At 58.8% G+C, this 25296-nt stretch overlaps 1 protein-coding gene across 1 annotated transcript in view; it reads right to left on the reverse strand.

Moving 5' to 3' along the window:
* The window catches only part of JPH3 (junctophilin 3), an 87420-nt gene that overhangs the window by 29397 nt on the left and 32727 nt on the right, over positions 1–25296 (reverse strand). The window contains exon 2 of the mRNA XM_038538094.1: positions 18356–19133. Within this exon, the coding sequence (XP_038394022.1) occupies positions 18356–19133 (778 nt within the window). The remainder of the gene's footprint in view (positions 1–18355; positions 19134–25296) is intronic.

A 25296-nucleotide genomic window follows, 5' to 3' on the forward strand; every position in this document is an offset into this window, starting at 1 on the left:
CCCCCCACTCTGCTTCCACCTCCCCGACATCCCACTGGGGCTCGTGGGCTCTGCCCTCGATGGGCAGATATCCATCGCCGCTCTGGGGGAAGGCCCGCGGCCCTGGAACAGGCTCCGGAAGCCCTTCTTGGAGGGATGTCACACCAACACGAAAGCCTCCATGCCCAGGCACCAGCGCAGCTCTGTCCCCAGCTCCTCTACAGACGGGGAGCTCGAGTCACAGACGGGTGACGGCACCCACTCACTCTCCGACCTCTGCTGCCCTGGTCTCATCTCTCACTCTGACCCTCCGGCCCCTGTTCCATGAGGACCTCGTGGAGGAGTGAGCAGAGGTCCAGGGCCTGAGCTGCCCCAACCTGGGAGGCCCGGCAAGACTTCTCCTCCAAAGCAGAGAGGAGCGGCCTAGAAGGGGGGGCAGGCGGGGACCCCAACGTCTCACCCAGCCCGCGCTGGTTGACACCTATAGTGTGCAGTGGGGCAGGGTGGGAGGACACAGTGCTGCCCTCAAGGATGTCCACAGACTGGGAGGGGACGGGATGGAGTGGGTACCTGGCTGTTCATGGAGACAGGAGACCGACATTTAACATGAGTTGTGCCAAGTGCTACCAGTGTTCACACATTAGGTGGCCACCGTCACACAACCAGGACACAGCTAGTGTTGGAGAGAATGTGGGGGAATTGGGGCCCTGTTGACAGGAACAAAGGTCGGAGCAGTGCTGCAGAAAAAGCCCCGCAGTTCCTCAAGGAACCCAGCCAAGGACCACCATGCGACCCATCCCAGAAGCACGGAGAGCAGGGTCTCACAAGGGAGCTGTGCGCATGTGTCCACAGCAGCCAGAGCGTGCAAGGAACCAAGTGTCCACCGCAGGATGGGGGTGAGCAACACGAGGCCCATCCCCATGGCAGGACGCCCCTCGGCTGTAAAGGGAACAGCAAGCCTGAGGCCCACCGCAACCAGAGGGACCTCGAGGACATCACTGTGCTCAGTGAGATGCCAGGGCCACAGGACATACACTGCACAGTCCCATGGACGTAAGGCCCCGGTGTCATCTGTCCATGGACAAGGGACACTCGCTGCACAGTCCCATGGATGTGAGGCCCTGGTGGCATCACCCGTGGACACAAAGCAGCTGATGGGCAGTGTGGCTGGGGAGGCGGGGTCAGTGCGTCAAGGGGACAGCATCCAGTTTGGGAGGATAGGCGAGCTCTGCAGACAGTCGTGGGGACAGTGGCACGTGTGTGAATATACGAAGCACCACTGACCCGGTCACTTAAGGGTGGTCCACGTGGTAAGGCATATGTTCTGTGTATTTCCCTACAACACAAGTTTCGGAAAACCTGCAACCAGAGAGGGCAGCTCACCGGAGAGAGGTCCTCCTGCATCCATTCTCCTGCAAACCCCGAGGCAGCCCGGAGAGGACATGCACGCCTCTGGTGGCCCCGGTCCAGCCCTGCCCTGGCCTCTGCATCCCTGGAGACCCAGAGCCCTGGGCAGGCACACCAGTTGGTGGATGGTGGCCAGCACCCACCCAGAAGCCGCTCTGGACACGGGCGGGCTGGCTCAGGCCTCGGCTATGAGAGCCATGCATCTCAGCTGTGCCACTGGTGACTGCAGTCACAGGGAGAGTGGCCCTGCTGGGACCTGCTCCCTCTACAGCCACTTCACCTCATCTCCCTCCCGGAGGCACCAGCCAAGCTGCCTACTGAGCCAGTAACTAAGGAGGGGGGGTCAGTCAGAGGGGAAGGGAGCCGGGGCCACAGGGGTGGGTGTAGACGCCACGCTCCAGAGTCACCTGCTGACCCACGGACAGGGGTTCAGGTCCAGATCCCCAAGCAGATGGCGTGGAGGATGAGGAGGTCACCTGCAGGCCTCCCCTGCCAGGCAGCCCTCAGCCTGTCAGAACCCACGGGTGGAGACAGACAGGATCCCTGTCCCAATGCTCAGGCCCTTCCCAGAATTCAGAGAACGCCGAATTCTCCATCCAGAGGCACTGTGTGTGGGTTCAAATTCCAGCCGGGCGCTCAGGGGCTCCGCGACCTCAGGAAGTCACTCTCACTGTCCGGCTCTCACTCATCCGCGTGGTATTTGCTGAGCACATGCCTGGAGCCGGGTTCAGGCCAGGCCCTGGAGACACAGCTTCACGCGCAGGCAGCACCTCGGCCCCCAAGGAGGAGGGAGGCTGGGCAGGTGGGAGAGACAGAGCTGGCCACGTGGCCTCGTGGAGATGGGGTGGGGACACTCAGACCCCAGAAGTGACCACTCTGTGGCCAGGAACCACTTGCCCTTCTCCCCCACAGCCGGGCGCCCAGGATGGAGACTATGTGTCCCAGCCTCCCGGGTGGCCGAGTGGCCGCGTCACTGAGAGCCAATAGTGTGCACAGCGTCCAACCACCCTCTGGTCACACCTTGGAGGAGGGACCGGCCACAATGTTACACCTGTGAGAAATAAGCATCTCTCTGGTTTAGGCCATCGTGAACTTTTTCATTATGGTTTATGTTATATTTGCCACAAATTTTGCCAAGTCAACCCCTTTATGTACATGATCCAGCGGCACCAGGCAGGTCACACTGCTCTGTAACTGAGCCTCTTCCCCACCCCACACAGAAACCCGCCCCCGCTCATAAGGAGACCCTGGTCTGCGACACTTTGTCACGGCAGCCGGAGCCGACCGGCACAGCAGGTGGAGGGGGGGCAGACATGCCAGGACAAGAGGAGGCTCGGCGCTCAGCTGTGAACCAGGCCTAAGGGTCCCACACGGCCTACAAGGTGGGACAGCTGGAGGAGGGAGGTTCACAGTCAGGGCACCTTGGCTAGTTGACCCCGAGGGGCATTGACCCCATGTGGGAGGCGGTGGTGAACTCAGCACAGTTTTGCAGAAGCCGTCGGGTGGGTGGGAAGGGGACTCGTCGGGCAGGGTGGCAGTGGAGCGGCAACCGTGATCCCAGTGTGTACTTGGTGGAGGTGTGGCATGCACGTTCCGTTCCCTTGGATTCATCTGGAACCTCCTGGGAGGCAGGCACAGCACAGTGTGGACCTGTGATGGTCACACATGTCACCTCTGCGGAGGCAGGACGATGGCCCACTGGCACCACACCAGGTGGGCTGTTAAATACTTTCACCATCTCCCCAAGAAGTGAGAGTATAGAAAGCACAGAAAATGAAGATGAAAATATTAGTGGAAGATGCTCACCCCATGGGCAGGGAGATGGAGACCGGGCAGCAAAGCCCCAAGCCAAGGGGGCCCGAGCAGGAGCCAGGTCTGGGGGCCTCCGTGTGATAGGACACCTGCCCACCGAGGTCCCCACGCCACATGGAACCAGATCTTCAAGGAGAAGGCAGGCCCTGGAGAGCCCCAGGGCGCCACCACTCTGCCCCCGAGGCTCACGGCTGCCACCAGCCCCCACCAAGGCGAACAACAGCAACCCGCCAGGCACAATCTCCGGGTGCTTGCAACGAAGAGCCGCTCGTCTGCAGGGACAATGTTTTCTAGACTCCGCGGGATTCACCGTGCAGCTCTGCCAGGAGGTTGCCAGGTGAGCATGCACGTGCGTGGTTTCCCTTGGGCTGGGCACAGCCGTGATCAGAACCCAAGGGAATTCTGGGGACACAGGACCCAGAGCCCTGCTGGAGGACCGTTAGTGAGCTTGTTGCAGCTCTGCGCCAGCCTGGACGATCTCAGGCTGAAGACTATTACAATCCTGAGGGCTGTTTGTTGGCAGGGACGTGCTGAGCATTCCATGAACACCCTCCTGTCCCAGTCTACTGCTCTGGGAGTGGTGCCCGATGTACAGATCAGGAAACTGAGGCACTGACCCTACAGCACATGACGCTGACTCCTCAGATAAGTTCATCTGTGTCAGAAGACTTCCCTCCTTGTGCTCTTCCTTCCTATGTCTGCTGCACAGAGAAGCAAAGCCCTGACTGCAGGGGGCTCATGGTCCCCCCACGATAAAAACTCCTGCACCTCAACACAGATGCCAACATGGAGGGATCACTGAGAGGGGGCAGCTGACTCTTCTTCTCCAACTTGAGGATGAGTTCTGAGAGGTGCATCTGAACTGGGTCTTGAGGGTTGTGTAGGAGCTCACTAGGCTGAAGGAAGGGCATTGCAAGCAGAGGGAACAGAATGTGCAAAGAGGAAGGCTGCCCAGAGGAAGGCTCCCACCAGGGTGGGGCAGGGGCAGATCCGAGGCCAGAATTCAAGGAGGGCTATGATTAGCAGGGGAGCCTGGACCATATCCTAGAGATTTTGAAGCAGTGGAACAGAGACCAGACTCCTCTTCATCGGCTGTTGATGTGCCAGCGGACAGGAGATGCTAAAGATCCCCCAGAGGAGGGTACCCATCATTGCCTCTCTGCACCAGCAAAGACCTTGCACGCAGCTGATCGATCCCCCTTCACAGGTCCCAGACCCCTGAGACAGGCCGCCACTGATTAGTCTGCACCAACTGGTCTCCTGGTCATTCCTGGAGGAATGGGCATCTGGAGGCCAGCCTGGCCACTGCGTCCGAGTCGAAGAACACGCCCAGTGGGGTTGGACCCTGACCACCTGACCTCCTCTCCACTCCCCAAAATTCCCTCGTTCCCAAAGAGTCAGCAGCAGGTGCTTGGCCCCCTTTAGAAGAGCAGCCCCCACAGACCATGCCTTGAAGTCTTTTCGGGGGGTGGCACCAGCAGTCACAGCCTCGAGCTCAGCCAACCCTTGGGGTCCTGAAGGGGATGGGACGCCAAGTCAAGGGGGCTGGTGGGCATGGTGCCGAGCCCTCCCTGAGGGCCTCCTGGGCCTGGTCTGTGCCGTGGGGGGGGGAGGGGGCGGCGGAGAGGAGCAGGGCACACAGCCCCCGCGGCAGGGACCCCACCGAGGCCCTGCTGCTCACCACCGCCACATTTGGAGCCAACAGCACCATGCTAGCCACGGGCAAAGTTGGGGCGCTTGGGGAAGTTACGTGTATTAAGCCACGAAGCCAAAACTCGAGCATCTGAATATTCATAAGCACATACCTCTGTCTTCCTTTGCAAAGATAGGATCGTGTTCCACACAGGGTGTTGAATTTCTCCCGGAGCCTCACGTTGGGAGCACCTTGGAAGGCGTATGTCTAACCGGTGCTGTGACACCGCGCCAGGTCGGAAGCATGGTCACAGAACTCCAGAAGCAGCCTAACACCCTCCCGCGCAGGCATGTGCGTCCACATGTGCAGGGGAAGTGCACCCTTGACGGGAAAGTCCCGACATGTTGACAGTGGGACATGTCGACGGTGGCGCCGGAGGCCATGGCCTGGGAGCCCGGGTGTCCCTCAGACTCCCCATCTTCAGTGACAGGAAGGGAATCGTAACATCAGAACAGGCGGAGCAGGAAACAAGAGGCCCAGAGGCCAGCTGGAGACAGAAGTGAAGAAAAGCTCCCCAGGCCAGGGGTCTTGCTCCTGAGCCCTGGGCACAGGATCCCACTGCCAGCTCGGCCCCCTCCCCTGCCTTCTGGGTCACAGCAAGTGGACTCTGCCGCACGCAGGGCCAGCATCGCCTGGATCCATCCAAACAGCACAGGGCTCCGGAGCACCTGGCGGCTGCGCCCTCCAACACATAAACCGGCATGTGGATGGGCCCCTTCCCTCCCCCCTCCTCCCTCTGCACCCCGGGGTCTGGCCAGCAGCCTCGAGAGTGCCCAGCGGGCTGGGCTGGCGGCGCTGTGCTGCATCAGGAGGACCTCCAGCTTTCGAACCCATGGGCCGTGGCTACAGACTGGGCCAACTGTGTAACAAGCAGGCCCAGTGGGCAACGGCTGAGACGGACACACATGAATTTCTTGTTCACATCAAGCCAAAACTGGGTGTTCCTGAAACAACGGACCGGGCAGCGGCTGCAGCCAACCACTGACCTCACCAAGGGCGTGTCCTTGCGGAAAACAAGCAAACGGAACTAGATTCTGATAAAGTTTCCTGGCCTAACTAGCAGTTTCGGGGAATCCACAGGCCCGGAGAGCCAGTTAAGCCCACCCTGGAAGCACTCAGCCAATCCCAGACTGTGGAACATTCTTGATTTGTTCAACAAACACGCTGCCAGGAGAGCAGGTTGGTAGAGAGAGCCTGAAGCCTCAAGACCCCAGAGCCATACCAGCCAATGACAGCAGACTGAGGGCATAGCTGGATTTTTAATGATATTAGGTATTGGTGCTATTTTTTTCGGGTGGGATAATATTGAGCTTATGGCTTAATTGTTTTTATCTTTATAGATGAGATGGCAGGATGCCCAGGATTTGCTCCCAAAGCGACCCTGGAGGGCAGGCTAGGTCAGGGGTCAAGTGAACAAGACCAGTCTGAGCTCTTAATGGCTCAAGCCAGGTGAGCGGCCCCGGGTGTCAGAGACACTTCTCTCCACTTTCATACGTATTGGAAATTTTCCCCAATACAAACTAACAATAAAAGGACACACCCAACTTCACAGCAGCATTACTCACAGCAGCCAAAAGGTGGAAGCAACCTGAGCGTCCACTGCTGGGTGAAGCAAACAGGGTCTGTGCTGACAATGGGAAGGCTCTCGTGACACCTGCCACGGCACGGAGGGACCTCCAGGACATGCTGAGTGAGGTCAGCCCATCACAACAGGACAAATGCCGTAGGGTTCCACTCATACAAGGCCCCTGGAGGATCAGATCCACAGGGACGGGAAGTGGTGGGAAGCGCTGGTGGCAGTGGGCAACTGCTATTCCATGGGGACGTAGCTCCACTCTGGGAGGATAAGAAGGTTCTGGAGATGGAGATGGTGGTTGCACAACACGATCAATGTACGTAATGCCGTCTACTTAAAAACAGCTCTGCTGGTAAAGTCAATGCTGTATGTTTTTTTTACCATGGGTAAGTCTTTTAAATAACTGTTTCTGAGTGGCCGTGGCTCCCTTCCAGGGGGACATGGGACCCAAGTGCCTTGGCTCCCAAGGCTGCCATGTGTGTGAAGCCGTGGACCCAGGGAGAGGGTCATTTCACGCCAGCTCCTGCTCTGCTGGCATGTGTCCAGCACGTGGCCACCCCACCACGGGGACCGCTGTGCGCCCAGGGGGCAGGGGGACGGGTCAGTGGACAGCAAGCCAGCCCCGCATGGTCACGCTGACCAATACCAGCAGGGCAGGGACAGAAACTCCCTTGTCTTAACTTTTCTTGTGGCCTCATGAAAATTCCTGCTCAAGGCAGCATTCAAAGCCAGAGAGGAAGTGAGGAATCTACCCAAGCCAAGACAGGCAGGTGCAGGTGGCCGTGGGACCCACAGGGGGTGTGATGCCTCCTGTCACGGCTGTGGAGACAAGGGGCTGACAGCACCAATGGTGGGTAACAGAGTCACGGTGAGAATCAGCATGTGAGCCTCCCTTCTGAGGCTCTGGGGGGGTGTGAGTCTGGGGGACCGTTCACCCCAGTGCCAGCCCCCATGACAGGCAGGGCTATACTGTCCATACATGCAGCCTCTGGCCAGCCTCAAGGGGCAGTTCTTACCCAGCATGGTGGGAGGCCCGGGTGGCAGGGCTGGGACTCTATGTCTACACACCCACTACAGGCCCAGAGTTGGGGGCTCAAGGGGACGGGTGTAGGAGCCAGAGACGCTGAGATGAGATAAGAGAGGGACGGATGTCCTCCTGCCTCCCTGACACCCTGCGACGTGCTGGGTGCTGGGGGGGGGCATCCACGGGCAGGTAGGGATCAGGGTCAGGGTCCTGAGCAGCCGCAGTGCCCTCCCCGAGGGACCCACGCTGGGGAGGCCCTGCAACAACATCTCTCGAAGATGAGCACAACACGGCCTCAGGGCAGGAGGGACTGAGTCTTCCTGGTGACAACCCCAGAGACTCAGATCTGTCCCCAGCCTGGCCACAGCGCTCCCTGGGGTCAAGGGCTCACGGCCAGCTTTGGAAAGGGTCCCTCCCTCAGGGCCTCCCTAGACCACGGCCCAGGCCCTCTGGACACTGAGGAACACAGGCAGCACACAGGGCCCGGCCCTCGGAGAGCTCGGCCTCAGGTGGGGAGCCAGACTCCAACAGGTAAGCACGGCCGACAGGGCAGAGAACACGAATATTAAAAACCCAGATTGCAGATGGCCCCCCAAGAAGATGCACAAACAGCCAACACATGCATCCTTATCTCACCGTCATCAGCCACTGGGGGAGATGCCCCCTCATGCTCACGAGGGCAGAGAGAAGCAAACCAAAGGACGACGAGAGCCAGCAGGGACAGAAGAGCCCGGAACCTACCTGTGTGGCTGGCGGAAACGTAACACGGGGCAGCCACCACGGCAAACAGTGAGGTCCCCAGAAGGTTAAACCTAGGAATGCCGTATGGCCCAGCCATTCCGCCCCTGCTGTATACCCAAGAGAAGCCAAAACATGTCCACACAAAACTGTGTACATGAAGGTGTGCACGGCAGGATTCATCACAAAGCTGCAAACAGCCCGAATGGCCGCCCTCGGGGCGTGGATACACAGAGGCCGCGCGCATCCGCCGCCAGGGACCATCCCTGCCCCGATCCGCATCCCAGGGAGCGGTGGTCAGGGTCCTGGTCCTCCACCACCTGCCTCACTCTGGAGGTGCACACATGACCCAGTCTGGCCTCTCCGGGCCTTTCCAGATCGTTCCGACATGGGTGCTGGGAGCCAACACTCTCTTTATCCTTCTGGATCGAGACTGTAAGGATTACGTGAGCACAGACCTGCTGGTCTTTCCTACCACATGCAGGGAACCTGCTGGAAAAGGAGATGAACACACAGAGGGCAGCAAGCCGAGGGGGTGAGAGAGGAGAGAGAGAGAGAATACACGAGAGCGAGCCCCGACATCATCTGGACCCCTGGATCCAGCTGTGCCTGACAGCAACTCTTGGAAGCCCTTGCCCTGGCACGGGGGCCTGAGCAGGTGGTGGTGAGTTCCGATCCCGCCCTCTGAAGGATACACTGATTCCACAGACAGGAACTGTGATTTATGGGAGGTGCAGGAGCAAGCGGAACAGTGTTCATAAGCACTGGAACAGCCTAGCTGTGGTGCAGGTGTGCAGAACACCATGGTTGAATCAGGAGCCTCCACCCAGAGTCATACCCACCCAAAACTGCAGCATGACCTTACTCGGCCTGGGGTCTCTGCAGATCTAGTTAAGAGGAGGTCAGGTTGGGTCAGGGTGGCCCCAAACCCCATGATGTGTCCTTAGAAGAAGGGACACAGACACCAGCACAAGATGAGGGCAAGTGAGGACAGAGGCAGAGACTGGGTGAACATGGCCAGCAGCCCAGAAATCCCTGGGACCCCAGAGCTGGAGGCGGCAGGATGGACCCTCCCCCGGAGCCTCCAGAGGGGGCACAGCCCCACCTACACCCTGATCTCAGGCCTCTGCCCCCAGAGCTGGGAGAGAACAGATTCCCGTTGTTTCAGGCCCCACTGCTCTGAGTGGGTGGTACGTTGTCATAGTGGTCCTGGGACACTCACATGGGGACAATCAGGAGTGTTCCCCCCAAAAGGACCAATAGTCACGCATGGCAGAAACACAGCAGAGATGCTCCTTCCTCCCTCAAGAACCACCCACAGGAGACTGTATCAGTCAGCTGCAATGCTGTGTAACAGCCCCCCCAAAGACGGTGGCTTAAAATACTCATTTATTCTCGCTGGCATACATTGGGGTCTTCCAGGGGTCTCTCATCCCCAGGGACAGGAGTCTGTGGGTCATGCTGTCATGGTGCTGACAAGAGCACCCAAGGGCCGAGCTGGGGCTGGCTGCTACTCCCACCTCATCCAACTGACCAAACAGGGCACACGACTGAGGCTGTAGGTACAGGGACCCCAAAGTCCATGGCAAAGGGCACGGCCAGGGGTGGTGGTGGTTGGAACGAGAAACAAACAAAACGAATGTAAAGTTTGCCACAAGCACTTACAGGATTCCAGGCTTGACTGAGACAAACTCCAGTAAAACTAAACTCTCAGGTCTGACCAACATGGACACGGGTGTCCTGGGTGCCAAGTGTGCAGGTGCCTCACTCAGGTGGGGTCACAGACACTCGGTGACCACCCGGGGTCAAGGGCAGGGGCTTCACTCCACTCTGCCCCTCTCTCCCTGCCTGCTGTAACGTGCCAGAGACAGACAACTGAGTGTCCCCTGTCTGTCCTTGCCACCCCACCAGGCACCTGCTGCTTTCAACCCATTTTACAGAGTTGAAGACACAGCCCGGGTAGTCTTCAGGCCTCGCCGGAGGCCAGATCGCTGCACACACAGCAGGACCACTCACTGCTTCTCTCCAAGGGGAAGAAACGGGCTCTGGCTGCAGCAGGAGAGCTGCAGGTCCCACGGAGGAGCAATCCTCCATAGTCACCAAGTCTGGGGATGGACTGTGGGCACCGATTTGCAGTCCCTTTCTCCAGGCCTTTTAAGAAGTATTGCTTCCCTCGAGAGGCGGCCAGGTCAGGGGAGGACACGTGAAACGGCCCCCAGGCCTGCCCTGGGCCTGCGCCCCCCAGCGCAGGGCTCTCCTGGACTTGGCCGGTGCGGCTGGCTCCTGTGTCCCGTGTCATCCAAGGTGCCTGTCTCAGGGCCAGGTGGGAACGCTGCCTGGGGCTGAGTCACAGGCTGTGTGCATTCTGTCTGACAAGTGGCACAAGTGCAGCCACGAGCCTGATCACATCTGACAGCCCATATCCCCTGACCCTGTGTGCACGGGTGAGGCACCATGGGGCAAGGCACGGCGTGCAGGGGTGTGGGCAGGAGCCGCGCCCCACGTCCCCGGCACCAGCCCATCCCCGTGAAGGTGTGGGCAGGAGCCGCGCCCCACGTCCCCGGCACCAGCCCATCCCCGTGAAGCGCCACGGAGGACCCTGGACCCAGGCCCACACTCAAGAGCCCCCGGCCTCCCGGGACAGGGGGAGGGCGCACGCAGCCCCAGAAGCAGCAACCTCTTGTCCCCAAGTGAGCGCGTGGCTGGCGCTGGCCCCAGCCCCTTCCCAGGATGTGCACCCCATTCCCCAGTGTCTCCTCCGGTTTTTATGTCGGAAGGCCAGAGCCGGAACAGATGGCTCTCGCCCACCAGAAGGCCTCTCCCAGCAGGTGGCGGGCCCTCCCCCGGAGGCAGGAAGCTCACGTACCCTGCACAGAGAGCCTGGCTCCGCGGGGCCTGGAAGAGCCGGCCTCCTGGCACTGGCGGGGAGGGAAGGGATGGGCATGCCCACTCTCCAGAGGGGACCGGGGGTGACATACCCTGCCCTCAGCCGAGCAGGGAGTGACACGCTTCCCAAGGAGCTACAGCAAATCACCACACATGCAGCGGCTTTAACACCCATTGGCTGGCTTCTATCCCTGGAGGGCAGAAGCCAGGGTCTCGGGGGCCCAAGTCACAGCGCAAGTAAAGGCCGCATCGCCCACCTGGGCCTCCACCATCAGCCCTCTGACCCTGACCCCACGTGCACCTCCTAAGGGACGCTTACAATCACAGTGCCCCCCTGTCTTGCATGGTCCCCTCCCCTCAAAATCCTTCCCCACATCTGCAAAGCCCCTTCTGCCGTGTTAGGTCACAAACTCACAATGTCCAGGGATTGGGAGGACGGCATCTTTGGGGCATGGTCAGCCTCTGACTGTGACAGAGCGGTCTGTTGAGGCCACCCCACCTCCTGCTGTGGGCCTCCCTCCCTCCCTCCCTCCCAGCCAGGGTCAATCAGGGCAGCCTTCCTGCCAGGCCACGTGACGGCATCTACCACGGACTTTAAACGTATGCATCTATCTGCAAGCCAGCAGCAAAGGGGGCGGCAAGCACAGCCTCTGCGGCCTCGTCTGTAAGACTGAACAACCGGATGCATCCAAAACCCATTCACAGAGTCAGGGTTGGACCAATACAGTGCGTCCATGTCATGGAATATCATGCAGCCATCAGAGAAACACTCAGGTCTGGATATCCTGACACGGAAAGACGTCCCTGACATAGGTGAGGAGAAAAGTGGGCCACGGACAGCACGGTCCCATCACTAACAGGAAACCACGAGGCTGTGAGACCTCTATCTGCACAGACATGGAAAAAAGTCGGACAAAAATGTACGAATGGGGCAACACGGGTGGCTTAGGGGTTTAGCGCCGCCTTCAGCCCAGGGCGTGATCCTGGAGACCCAGGATCGAGTCCACGTCGGGCTCCCTGTGTGGAGCCTGCTTCTCCCTCTGCCTGTGTCTCTGCCTCTCTCCCTCTCTCTCTCTCCCTCTCCCTCTCTCTCTCTCTCTGTGTGTCTCTCATGAATAAATAAATAAAATCTTTTAAAAAAATGTATGATTGTTGGGGCACCTGGGGGGGCGGGGCTCAGTTGGTTGAGCATCCAACTCTCAATCTCAGCTCAGGTCATGACCTCAGGGTCTTGAGTTCAAGCCCCGAGTTGGGCTCCAAGATGGGTGTGGAAACTACTTAAAAGATGCAGATTTGTCCTCCCTTGTCCATGGTTTCAGCCACCCACAGTCAACCAAGGTCTGGAAGCAGGCGATCCCCCTTCTGCCCTGTGGTCAGAGGTGGCCTTAGCTTTGTCACACACCCACGTCATTCCTCGCACTCCATCTCCCCACAGGGGCACGTCCCCGTCCCACGCCACAGAAGAAGGGTGAGAGAGACCATGTTCCCTCAACTTCTGTTACAGTATATTGTTGTCGACGTTCCATTTTATTTTTATTGTAAATCCCTTACTCTGCCTCATTTGTCAGCTGAGCTTCCTCACAGGTTCAGAGTCCTGGAAAACACGGCGCACGGGCCTTGGTTCTATCCATGGGTTCAGGCATCCACCAGGGGTCTTGGAAGGGATCCCTCGAGGATGAGGGGGACCACTGCTGTAATTCCCTCTAAGGAGATGAACTGGTCTTGGTGGGACACAGCCACCACACCAATCTGTTTTATTGCCTTACTGTTTCTGCGTGGATATATCATTTCAAGAAGAAATTAAAAAAAAAAAAAAACAAGCCACATCCTCCCCCAGTTTCAGATCCTGAAAGGTTTCATTTCCTTTAAGAAGGAAAGATGCTCCCAGGTAATCTCCTGGCCAATGATGATGATGATGATGACGACACTGCACCCAAGCCCTGGGGATGGCCGGGGGCAGATCCAGGCCTCACAGAAGCTGAAGCCACGGAGCTCAGCTGAAGGCAGAGCAGCAGGGCGCCCTGAGGCCCGGCTGCAGAGACACCAGCTCGGCCCGGGCATACAGCAGGTGCTCAAGAAGCGGCCGGGGGTGGGGGGGTGGGGAGGAGTGGAAGCCCCTCCTGGAGCAGGCCTCATGGAGGTTTTGGGCACCAAATCCTTCCTGTCCTAGTGGCAACACTGTATTTAGAGAGCGCTTCACGGAGCCTAGCCAGCGCCCCCGTATTCAGGGGTCCCAGACTTCGGTCAGGCTTGAAAGGGCAAGAGAAGGAGAGGGTGGAGGTGTGCACCTAGGCCTGACTGGGCCACTGCCCGCTGAACCTGGGGGCCGGCTCTCGGCCACTCTGCCCACGCGGCTCACGTCCCCACCCTGCAGGCAGGGACAGCTCCTGCCTCAGACGGGCCGGCTGCCTGGCAGGAGGATCCTGAGTGCGTGGTGGTCAGGGAGCCCCGTCTGCCAGAGCGAGGGGCCAGCTGCCAGTGTGGCAGGAATGTCATCTCCCATCTAAATGCCTGGTCAAGGACGCTCCCATCTCCTCCCACCTGCAATTCTGCTCACTCAGTCCAGCATCCATGTCTTGCTGCCCCTGTCTGCCCTGCTCGTGGCCAGGATGACCTGGCCAGCCTCTGCACACAGGAAGAGGTGTCCTCAGCCACCCAGCCACCACCGGGGCACCTCCCACCCCCACCAGTGCAGACACGAGGACACCTGCCCCAGCCCAGGGCCTCCCAGCACAGCCCCTCCTCCCACCCACACACTGTGGCCCATCTGGGGCTGCTCCCGCGGGAACAGAGCCCCTCCTGAACAGCACAGCTGCCCCCGCACCTCCTCATCACTCACCCCAAGCTCCACGGCCACTGCCAGGAAACCGCTGGCTACAGGCGCCAGGCTGCAGGTGGAGCGCCAGAGGGAAGCCAGACCAGGAAGAGGGGGCGGGAGAGAGAGCACTTGGGTCACTGTCCTTGCTCCTGCCCAGCATGTCCTGGCATTCCATCCCCTGACCAGCCACTGTTAATCTCAGGAGCAGGCCCAGAGGCGCACCTGGCCCCTGCAGGGGTCTCTGGTGTGTGTGCTGGGGGGTGTTTGGAGGGGCATATGCTGTGAGTTCTCATCCTCATCTGCACGAGGGCCTACCACACCCTGCACCATGCTAAGCAATGCACAGACACCATCTCATGTAATCCTCACGGTGCAGGATGCAGCCAGGGAACCTACCTCCACCCCCCTGCATAGCCGGTGACCCACCCATGGATGCACAGTGAGCCCCCACGGTCAGGACCTGATCCCATCTGCAGGATGTCAGGGCCCCGGAGCTGTGACATCAAAGTAACCCTGCAGGAAAATGCAGTTCTTGCTTCTCTGAACTTTGCCAGGAGGCACTGTCTCGCTGGACCCACCAGAATCCATGGGTGCCCAGGAACAAGAGGGTTCCTGTGGTCCCCTGGGAAAGGACGACGTAACTGGGGTGACCCTAGCTCCCCAGGAGGCCATGGCCACGACCACACTCCCAGGTTCCCAGCCCCCAGGGAACCATTCATTCCTTCACTTATACATTCATACGAAGCATGGCTATTGCACAGATGCTCCACTACCGAGCCACGCACCGTCCCAGCCACCAGGGGTTCAGCAGTGGCAGAAACACCCCTGGCCTGGAGCCTAGCTCCCTCGGCCCATGTGAGGGCTTTGCATATCCACTGACAGCTCTTCACAATAGCATTTGAGAGGTACCCCAAGAGAGGCAGCAGACAGAGGGGCCCCTCACGACCACCATTGAGCCCCTCCTAACACTCACAGGCTCTGGACCCCTCCCCACCCTCGTCTGGCAGGGGGCTCACTGCACTCTGGTGGTCACCTTCTCAAGCAGCCCGGGTGCTATGTCCCAGGATCCCCCTGTGGGGAGCAGGGAGGGACAGGCCCACCCTCAGCTCAGCAGCCTCTGGGCCAGGTGTCCTGTAGGCATCCTTCCTCACCAGGAGGGGACAGGTTTGCATTTTGACTTCCAAGCAGACCCCGAGCTGGTCCTCAGGAAGACCAGCTCCTCTGGTGAGATCACAGCTGTCACATTTTGTCCTCCAGGCCAGAGCGTTTGCAGGAGCACTGTGATCAACCAGTTATGTCTGTCACAGGCACCGGGAGGGGCGATGGAGATGCAGCAGGTGCAAAAGAGACGCGTATGCTGTGCTGTGAAGGACGCTTCACGGGATACAAGCCGCCTGGAGCAGGTTCCAAGGGTCCCCCAGTCACTGACAGGGCAGGGTGGCAGCCATCCCAATGGGGGCAGAGGACTCTACAGGCAGTCACAGGGGAAGGACAGCAGGACCTTCTGCTCTGACCGCAACCCAGACCGACCACCGGGCACACTCTCCCCTACTTGTCTCCTACAGCACCTCCACCCTGTGGGCCTCTTGCCACACGGAAGAGCTGGCAGTTCCCAGCATCCTAGAGGCTCCTGAGGAATGCAGGTTCTCAGACCACACCAAGACGCTCCGAACCAGCAGTTCCAGGGCCTTAGGGCCCCAGGTGATTCCTATGCACAGACTGGGGGCCGAGAACCAGGCTGCAGACACCCCCAACCCCGCTGACTGCTTACTGGGTGGTAAACACAGGACCACCTCTCAGAACTCAAGCTCTGGGTGCCACCAACCCCCCAAGCGTGTTTTCCAGGAAAGCCCATGTCCCTGTCCCCTCAGCAGCTGTCCCCACAGAGCTGTCCCCCCAGGGAGGGGCCTGGGCGCCCTGATGAGGAGACATCACACTGTCTCTATGGACTTGGCTCAGTAATTGTGCTCAGCTGGGCCCTGAGGAGGGAGCGGCGGCGCCTCTCTGCTGCTGCCCTCACGGCCTGGCCTCTCTTGGCAGCAGCCATGACCAAAGCCCACCTGGGGCCAGCCACCTCCCAGCCGCCAAGGCCACTTTCATGCTCCAGCAGAGGGTGGGCCTCGGGGGTTCTGGGCGTGGACCAGCTCTCCTCTGCGGGCTTTGCTATCGAGGACAGATGCTCATGCCCTGTTTTTTCCAAATCTAAGCCCATTGAAAAAACGCAGGAAGCACTGCTCCATCCTGCAGCCTAGAAAGGAGGCTCATCCCCATCTCTATTTGTAGGGATACAGCACGCTGTCACCCCTGCCTCCAATGGGTGACCCTGGGCACTAGCAGGCCCATGTGGCTCAGGGTCACACCGCAGGCACATCCACATCCCCAAAAGGTCTCAGGGTTGGGGTAGAGGGGCTGGTACGGCAACCACAGCCTGCGCCAAACCCCACATGGGCTGAGGGCACTGTGCACCACATTATCCTATTCTTCCACAGGGAGCCCAGCCCAGAGAGGGGAAGAGCCCACCCCAGGCTGCTCAGCAGCGATGGGCCTAAGCCAGACGGTGTCTGCAGTCCCCCTGAGCCGGCCCCCAGTACTCGGAGCTGCTGTCACTGGAGTTCTTGAACCTTTGTCATGGGCAGAGGTTCTGCCCTAAGTGGAGCTCATCAGGTGTGTGGACTCTGAGCTCTGCTCACAGCATGAACTCTGTGGGATTTGTCGGACAACTGCCCTGCGTCCTAGGCCTCAGTCCCAATCAAGTTTTCCTGGCCGCTGGACGTTAAAGTCATTTCTGCAGAAGATGGTCGGCTACATCCTGGGGCTGCCTCACAGACCCGGGGGCTGAGAACGGACCTGCAGCCAGACAGGCACTGCTCCGAGGACCCCACACCTTGGAGCACACTTCCCCAAGCCCTGTAACTGCCTTTTATGGATGGATGTCAACAAACCACACCAAACACAACTGGAAGGCAAGAAATACACACAAACGCCAGCCTGTCTGGATGCCGGAGCCAAGGAGAGCTGATGACGCTTCTTCCTTTTACATTCCATGTTCTGTACAAGCAAGTGTCACATTCAGGATGGAAAAAGATAACCAATAAACCTGATTTCATCTTAATCTCCCAGGGGAGTCATCATAAATGCTGGTCCTGTTTGTTTCCGAGCCTGAACATGTCTGGTGGATGGGTCGGGGGGGTGGTAAGCAGAGCAATTTGGGACCTCAGTGCTCAGGGAGCGGCTCCGTCTTTGTCTTGGTTTCTCAGAATGGATTTCCTTCCCTCTAAAATCTCAGATGTGGGGAGCAGCTCATATTCTGCTGATAAACCCAGGCTACCATTTTCCTTCTACCGTGGATCAAAGGTCACAGAAAAATCAGAGCCAAATAAACTAAATCTTTAATTAGTGATGAGGTTGGACAGCCTGAGCTGTAAGTGAGCCCCTGGCTGGGGACACAAAATCATCCAGAAAGATGCAAGGGTCTGTCCTCCCAGATGCCTCTGGCCTGGGCAGGCTGTGGCTTCTAAAGAGGTCCTGGGGACGACCACCCAGGCCCCACGGGAGAGACCCCCAGGTCCCACCCTGACTTAGGAAAGCACACAGACAGCAGGAAGCTCTGGCTAACTCAGAAATGGTTTCCCTAGAACCAAGGCGTGCAGCCTCCCACGGAGACCTTGGCTTTCAATGGGGCGACTCCCATCCAGCTGCAGCAGATGGTCCCTGCCCTCCAGGGCCATCCACAGCTACCTACCCCCTCACCTGGCCCAGACCCTGCTCATGCACCTGCCCCTGCAGCTCCAGGGGAGCTGGGCCCTGAGCCCCTTCCTCCAGCCCTGAAGCTTGTACCCAACACTAAAGTCACCTTGGAAACCAACACAGTGCCCACCAGCAGCCACCTCAGGACCCATTGCTCAGTGCCCGGCAGCCCCGCTGAACCCAAACCCAGTTAGGGCCGCATCTCACACCAGCTGTTGGCCCACAGCACCACATATCACATGGGCCCCGTGCCGGGGGCCCCCAGCTGGTCCGTGCAGTTTGGGCTGTCTCTGAGTCCACAGACAACCAGCGCAGCTTCCTCCCCAGCCTCACATGTCTGCAGTGCTGGGAGCACGGCCGTCACACCTTCGTGTCACCAGCAGAACAGTGCTTTATGCACTGTTCTTTATGCACCTTCTACCTTCTTTATGCACCTGCTACCCCACAAGTAACACCAGCACATGGAACAAAGGAGATGCTGCTCTGTTGCAGGAAAGGCTGTTGGGGGGCCCAGAACCCGCTCAGACCAACCATGGCCTGCCCCCCACAAGAAACTTCAAGGAGCCCCCTGGTTCCCAGGAGCACAGTTCGAGAAACACCGGTCCCTATCCTGAGGACAGCAGAGCTGAGAGGACCAGGCCCTGCAACCCAGCCCTGCCCGCCACACCCTCCTACCTGGAGGCCGCGATCTCCGCCTTCTGCTTGGCAATGGTGGCAGCCCGCTCGGCGGCCTCCACGGCCCGGTCCACCTTCTCGCGGATCTTGCTGGCACGCAGCGGAATGAGGTTCTTGCGCTTGCCGCTCACGAGGACATTCTGCTTGTACTTGCCCTCCTCCTTGGTGCCATCGGGGAAGGTCATGCAGCCGTAGCCGTGCCGCCTGTTGCCCGCCCACTCGCCCTCGTACTTGAGCCCGTCGGAGCGCTGGCTCACGCCGAAGCCCGAGCGCTTGTCGCTCTTCCACTCGCCCACGTAGGTCTCCGTGGTGGTGGCGTCGATGTCATCCTCGATGACCGCCAGCTCGGCCTCGCCCTCGCCCAGGCTGATGGTGGAGTGGATGTCGCTGGCCGTGGAGCTGACCGTGCTCATGCCGGCCTCGCTGCGGAACGAGCTCTGCTTGCTGCGCTGGCTGGCCAGGCTGCTCTTGGACTCGGACTTGCGCAGCTTCAGGCCGCTCAGCAGCGAGCGCCGGAACAGCCCCTTCTTTTTGCTCTTGAGGATGTCGGAGTCGCTGTGCGCCACGAGCACGAAGCCCCCTCGGGACACGGCCGGGCTGCTGGCCACCGCCGGGGAGGCGTCGGGGTGCAGCGCCGCGCCGTTGGTGTGCTCGCTGCGCAGAGAGTTGATGGACGTCCTCAGGGGCGAGCGGATGACCGCTGCCATGCCGTAGGGAACGCTCTGCCGCACGCCGTAGCCTTGCCGCATGCCGCCGACCCACTGGCCCTGGTAGGTCCCTGCAGACACAAAGGAAAGAGAGGTGAGCCTCTGGGGGGCGACGCGACGGGAGGACGTGCTGTGGCCCGAGCCCTCACGCTTCTGTCCTGGGACAACCTGGTGGCTTTGCTGGGAGGCAGACAGACCACCGCCTGTTTTTAGGACTCTATCACCCATGGTTTTTGCTGAAGACGCACCGGTCCTGCTTTGCGCCGTTGCATTTCTTTCTCTTAGAAGTTGGGAAAGGGAAGCGAGGTGTCAGAGTCTGGAACTGAGGGATCCTTGGGTGGCTCAGCGGTTTAGCGCTTGCCTTGGGCCCAGGACATGATCCTGGGGTCCTGGGATCCAGTCCCAGTCAGGCTCCCTGCGTGGAGCCTGCTTCTCCCTCTGCCTGTGTCTCTGCCGCTCTCTCTCTCTCTCTCTGTCTCTCATGAATAAATAAATAAAACCTTTAAAAAAAAAAAAAAGAGTCTGGCACTGAGTCTAGAGCGAACCGGAGAGCTCCCCCTGCACACAGGCAGAGGCCCCACCCTGAGAAGACAGGGAGGAGCACAGCGGGCAGGAAAGAAGCAGGTGCTGTGTGAGTGGCCCCAAACGGTCATGGGGCCCAGGAGTCCAGCTACAGGGACACAGATCCCGGCTACAAACCCGGTGTGAAAGGGCTGCCCCGGGAGGCAGTAAATTCCCAACTGCTGGGGGTATCCAAGAAGGGTTTGCAAGAGCACTGAGGCACATTAAGGTGTTGCAACCAGCAAACCCAACATCCCCAAGAGAATCAAAAGCAGGAGCTCAAAGAGCTATTTGCACACCCATGCTCACAGCAGCTTAATCAGAATAGACGACAGGTGGAAACAACCCAGGTGTCCATTGATGGACAAATGGATAAACCAAATGGGGTCCATCCAAACAATGGAATATTTTTCAGCCTTAAAAGTGACACCCACTACAGCACAGGGGAACCTGTGAAACAAGCCAGTCACAGGAGGACAAACACCATGTGAGAACACTGACACAAGGCCCTTCCAACAGTCAGGTTCAGAGACAGAAGAATGGCAGGTGCCAGGGGCGGGGGTTGGGGACACAGGGAGTTGTCCTTTAATGGAACTAGTTTCTACTTGGGGTGATGGAGAAGCTTTGAAAGTAGAGTAGAGGTGATGGTTGCACAACACCCTGAATATAACACCACTGAATTGTGTAAGGCGTGGTTACAGCTGCAAATTTTATGATACGTAGAATATCTTACCACAACACAATTAAAGGGGAAAATAAATTGATAAAACCAGGCTCATGTCCCTGCTCTACTTACCCCTGTGTGATGGGAGCCTCTCTGACCCTCAGTCTCCTCGTCTACAGAAGGGGACCTACGTCACCGGGAGAGGAGAACAGCCCCCAGCATTCCTGGACTCACTGCCGGGCCCCCGCTGAGCTCCACTGATGGGGTCCCCGCCCCGGACGGGCTTTTCAGGGAAAATGGGGAGAATCTGTCCCACCACACTTCCAGCTCACTGTCACAGGGGCTGCAAACCAGAAACTCACCAATACACAGGCTTTATTTGTCCCATGGTGTTTTTATAAAAAACTGGAATTGCCAACATTTCAAAATCGAGACGTTTCACATAAAAGCTCAGCTCTTCTTTCTCCTAAAAATGTAAAGGCTCTGGCAAGCCAAAATCTTTGTTTTCAGATGGAAAAATGGAGTGGAGTCCAGCAGCAAATGGACTCCAAACCGGGTGCCCCCTCCAGTTTGCCCCACTCCCAACTCCTCCCTACTGTCTCCCACCCAGGCCCTCTCCATCACATGCCTGCCCTACACCAGAGGAAAGACACAAAGCCTTGCCATGTGGCCCCAGAGAACTTCAGTCACTGTTGTGTCACTGCCCATCACAGTCACTGACAACGCCCAAGTCAGAACAGGTCCCCACCCTTCACGGGCTTGTCTGAGACCTCGGGATTCAAATCCCACCCAATCCAACCCAGATGGCACCCCCTCCTCAGTAACACCTCGGGGTACCCCAGCCCGTAGAGCTGACCATGCTCCCGCACAGGACCTGCAGCATTTACGCCAACATCCAGCATTCCACAGGCAGACTCTGGAGGGTCTTACACATTTGCAGGACACGTCTCCTGCTCAAGTGGGTTGCGAGCTCCCCACAACCAGACACCTGATTCTGTTGGTAACTCATGCCTGGCCTTGCTGGGGAGAGATGTAGCTGGGGCTAGAGGCCAGGGCAAGGGACCTGGGAGCCCTGTGCTCCAGCAGACAGTGGCCTGTCCACTGAACAAGTGACCCCCACAAAGGTACTTTCTATAAGCCAAGCCTGAGACCAGTGTCCTCCTGGACATGTCCATGAGGGAGGGCGTCTTAGCTGCACGTGTGCTTTAGCCTAATCCCGTGGGACTCATCCCACCCTGAGGTGGGGGCTTCTGCACCCCCACAGCAGACAGCCATCTGGTAGCCCCAAAGCTGGGTGGGGGGCATGCTCTACAAAGGGACGTAGCCCAGGGCCCAAATGCAGAGCAGCAGGGGTGCTCCTCACCCTCTCCCCAGCTCCCACCCCTGCCCCAACCAAGAGCTCCTCCCACCTCAGGCTGCATGAGCCAGGCGTGGCCCCTTCCCCATGGGAGGGCAGGATGTGGGCTTTACCCATGTGCCCCACAGCGTCCACTGCACCCCTTCCCAGAGCCAACCTGGCTGTAAGCAGGTGACTGTCATGGGGCAGACAAAGGTGGTGGTGGATTCCGTGCCATGCGGTGTGCCGGTGTGTCTCATGCTGGGACAGAGACCCCATGGCTCACAGCAGCCAGGGTTTGGAGTAGGACCCCGGGACCAGGCGTGGACCAGTATTGTACACTTTAAGTGGTTAAGATGGCAGATTTTATGTTTATTTTGCCAAATTTTTAAAAATTAATAAAGTGAAGGCACCTCCAGGAGCTTCGTGCACAGCCTGGCAGAGGCTGTGACCAGCAGGGGCTTGGGAAGGTGTCAGGAAAGGGCCAGACCTGGGTTCGAGTCCTGACTGCATGCTTTCTGGATCTGTGACCTTGGGAACATCTCCTTGAACCTCAGTTTCCTCATCTATAAGGTGAGGAAGGCAGCTGTGCAGGTATAGAGGGGGTCACGGATATAGAGTGTTGAAGGTTATCAACACTCCTCATCCAAACCTGAGGGAACACAGGCCCACCCAGGCACACTCAGCCAGAAGCCGGAGGGCAGATCTGAACCTAGGGCTCCCCATCCTCGCCCCTCTCCCCAGGCACCTGCATCCAGCCACACTGGCCTTCTAGGGGCCACGTGAGGAGCAGCACGGCCAAGACAAGCCACGGCCCCTGCAAACTTCAGTTCCCATGGCGGTGGAGCAAAAGCAAGGACTCGATGTAGTTTTCCTGAGCTCTGGGACTCCTGAGGTCCTTCTACAGATCAGGGGAAAAAATGTACACGTGCTCCAGGGCCAGATAGGGGCAAAGGCCAGGGGAAGGACCCTTCATGTCCTGAGCAGGCAAATCCAGAGCAGAAAGCAGAGTGGTGGCTGCTGGGACGGGGAACAGGGCTTCATTTTGGGGGATGAAAATGACTTGGTGTTCTGTACCAGTGGTGACCACACAGCAGTATGAATGTGCCAGATGCCCATGAATTGTTCACTTTAAAATGGTTAATTTCGGGATCCCTGGGTGGCGCCGCGTTTTGGCGCCTGGCTTTGGCCCAGGGCGTGATCCTGGAGACCCAGGATCAAGTCCCACATCAGGCTCGCGGTGCATGGAGCCTGCTTCTCCCTCTGCCTGTGTCTCTGCCTCTCTCTCTCTCTCTATGACTATCATAAATAAAAAAATAAAATAAAATAAAATGGTTAATTTTGGGACGCCTCAGTGGCTCAGTGGTTAAGCATCTGTCTTTAGCTCAGGGCGTGATCCCAAGGTCCCAGGATCAAGTCCCACATCAGGCTCCTCTCAGGAGCCTGCTTCTCCCTCTGCCTGTGTCTCTGCCTCTCTGTGTCTCTCATGAATAAATATATAAAATCTTTAATTAATTAATTAAAATAAAATAAAATAAAATAAAATAAAATAAAATAAAATAAAATAAAATAAAAAAAACTCCTGTGCCCAACGTGGCGCAGCTGAGCAGAGCCCAGGGAGTTATACCATGAGTCAGGCAGCCCGAGCCCCGATCTGGGCGGCCTGGGGCGATGACTGCGCCCGCCACATGGTACACAGACAGTAGGTAGCACCCACGCACATGAAGAGCTGGCCATGGCGGAGCCTTCCTTGGTCAGAGCCTGCAGTTTGGTTGTATTTGCATGGTTACCCCCAGTGGGAATACATCTCTGAGTATGGCCAACATCAGGAAGAAACTGGATTCGACATCTCGGAAACTGCAGACCAGCTCTGCTAGGATCGGCCTGGGAGCACCTGCTGCAAAGGGCATGTAGGCATCAAGAGACCAGACCCAGGCCAGCTCTGCGACCAGGCAGGCCATGGGGAGGCAGCTTCTCCCGAGGGGAGGCTCCCCTCTACCCTCCTTCCCAGCCTCCTCTCTGCCCCAGTCCTCTGGCGGGCTAGGGTGATAAAGGGTTCATTTCAAGCTCCCCCACCCCAATTTCCGTGATTGTTTGAATCCAACTGGTTATTTGCACACCGTTAAACCATTAAACCCAGTGTTTTGTTTCATTTTACACCCCAAGCAACCTGTGTGTGAAGAGGCAGGAGCCAGGGTGCCCAGTTCGAGGGGAAGCCAAGTGGCCCCAACAGGTGCTGTCCCGCTGGATGCTGGAGGGACCCTGGAGCAGAGGCAGCTTCCTACGCACACCTTCACCCTGACCTTGGGCTGCCCCTCACAGGAAGACACCCAGAGGTGGATGGATCGCTGAGGGCATCCCTTCCACCCTCCAAGTCAACTCAGGAAAGCAGGGGACCCTCCCACCGACTCTGCCACCCCCTCACCTGCCCACCACAATGAAGATAACGGACTGACCCCTCCATCCCCATCAGCTGGAAGTCGGAATCAGGAAACCCAAGGGGACCCCAGGCGAGTGGGCAAGCCTCCCTGGGCCTCACCTGCAAGATGCCCCCTGAAGCCAGCGGGGCTCACTCGCAGGGAGCAGCACACAGGACGAGGCCAGGGGGGGTGGGGTGCTAAACCTCCCACCAACTTCCCGACTCGGGGTGCAGGCTGAGCTCCTGCATGCCTAATCCCCCAGGTGAGGCTGATGCTGTGCGTGGGGCCCCACGGAGGTCCAACATCTGGCTGGGCTGCTGCCGGGCATGCTGTGGGCACCAGCGATTCCAGATTCAGGAATCCACCCCGTCCAAGCCCAGCCCTCAGCATCTAGTACCTCGGGCCGGGCGGGCAGCCTGCTCTCCTCGAGTTACAGAAGTCCCACTAGGGCCTCCACGCCTCTCACACGCCTGTTTGACCGAAACCCTCGACTCTCAGCTGCAGTTCTTCCAAAGCACTTGTCACACAGCCCCGAGGACCAGCCTGGTGGCAAACGCAGCCTTCATCACGGCCCGGCCACTGGGGCTGAGCATCCGCAGAGACGCCCGGCCTGGGGAAGCTGCCTCCTGGGCCCAGGGCAGGGTGGGGCGAGGCCAGGTCGCCCTGGAGGGCACCCAGGGGAGCAGGGGAGCACCCCAGAGGCAAAGGAAGGGGAGCTGGGGAGTGGAACAAGAGCTGTGACTTCCAGACACACTCTGCTCACCTGACAAAAAACACTGAGGCTTGTGGCAAAAGAGACACCCAAAGTCACCAACAGGAGTGGGATGTGGGCCCAGCTGGAGCCGAGCCTGAGGCTTGCCTGGAGGGCCTCGGGCCTGTCAGCCCCACACCTGCCTCCGCAGCCCAACACCACAACCCAGGCCATACTGCCCCCTCCAGAAACCTCCCACCCCACCCAGACTGGCCTGCCTCCCAGAGGGACATCCTCTCCTGGGGGCACCAGGTGCGGTGCCTCCCCTCCCGTCACAGTGACTGGACCCAGAAGGGTGACTGACCACCTTCTCCCTCTGGGACGTCGGCCAGGAGGTGAGGAGGCCCGCATGACTGCTTCCTGCCAGAGAAGGAAACAGAGAAGCAGCCAGGGTCTTCTCCCTCAGAGCAAGGCACAGGGGTAGATGCTTCTCCAATGCTGGGTCCCCAGGACACCCTCACTCCTTCTAGAGAGCCCATGTGCCCCTTGAACCCAAACACTC

Source organism: Canis lupus, chromosome 5 (assembly GCF_011100685.1).
Source record: "Canis lupus familiaris isolate Mischka breed German Shepherd chromosome 5, alternate assembly UU_Cfam_GSD_1.0, whole genome shotgun sequence".
Lineage (NCBI taxonomy): Eukaryota > Metazoa > Chordata > Mammalia > Carnivora > Canidae > Canis > Canis lupus.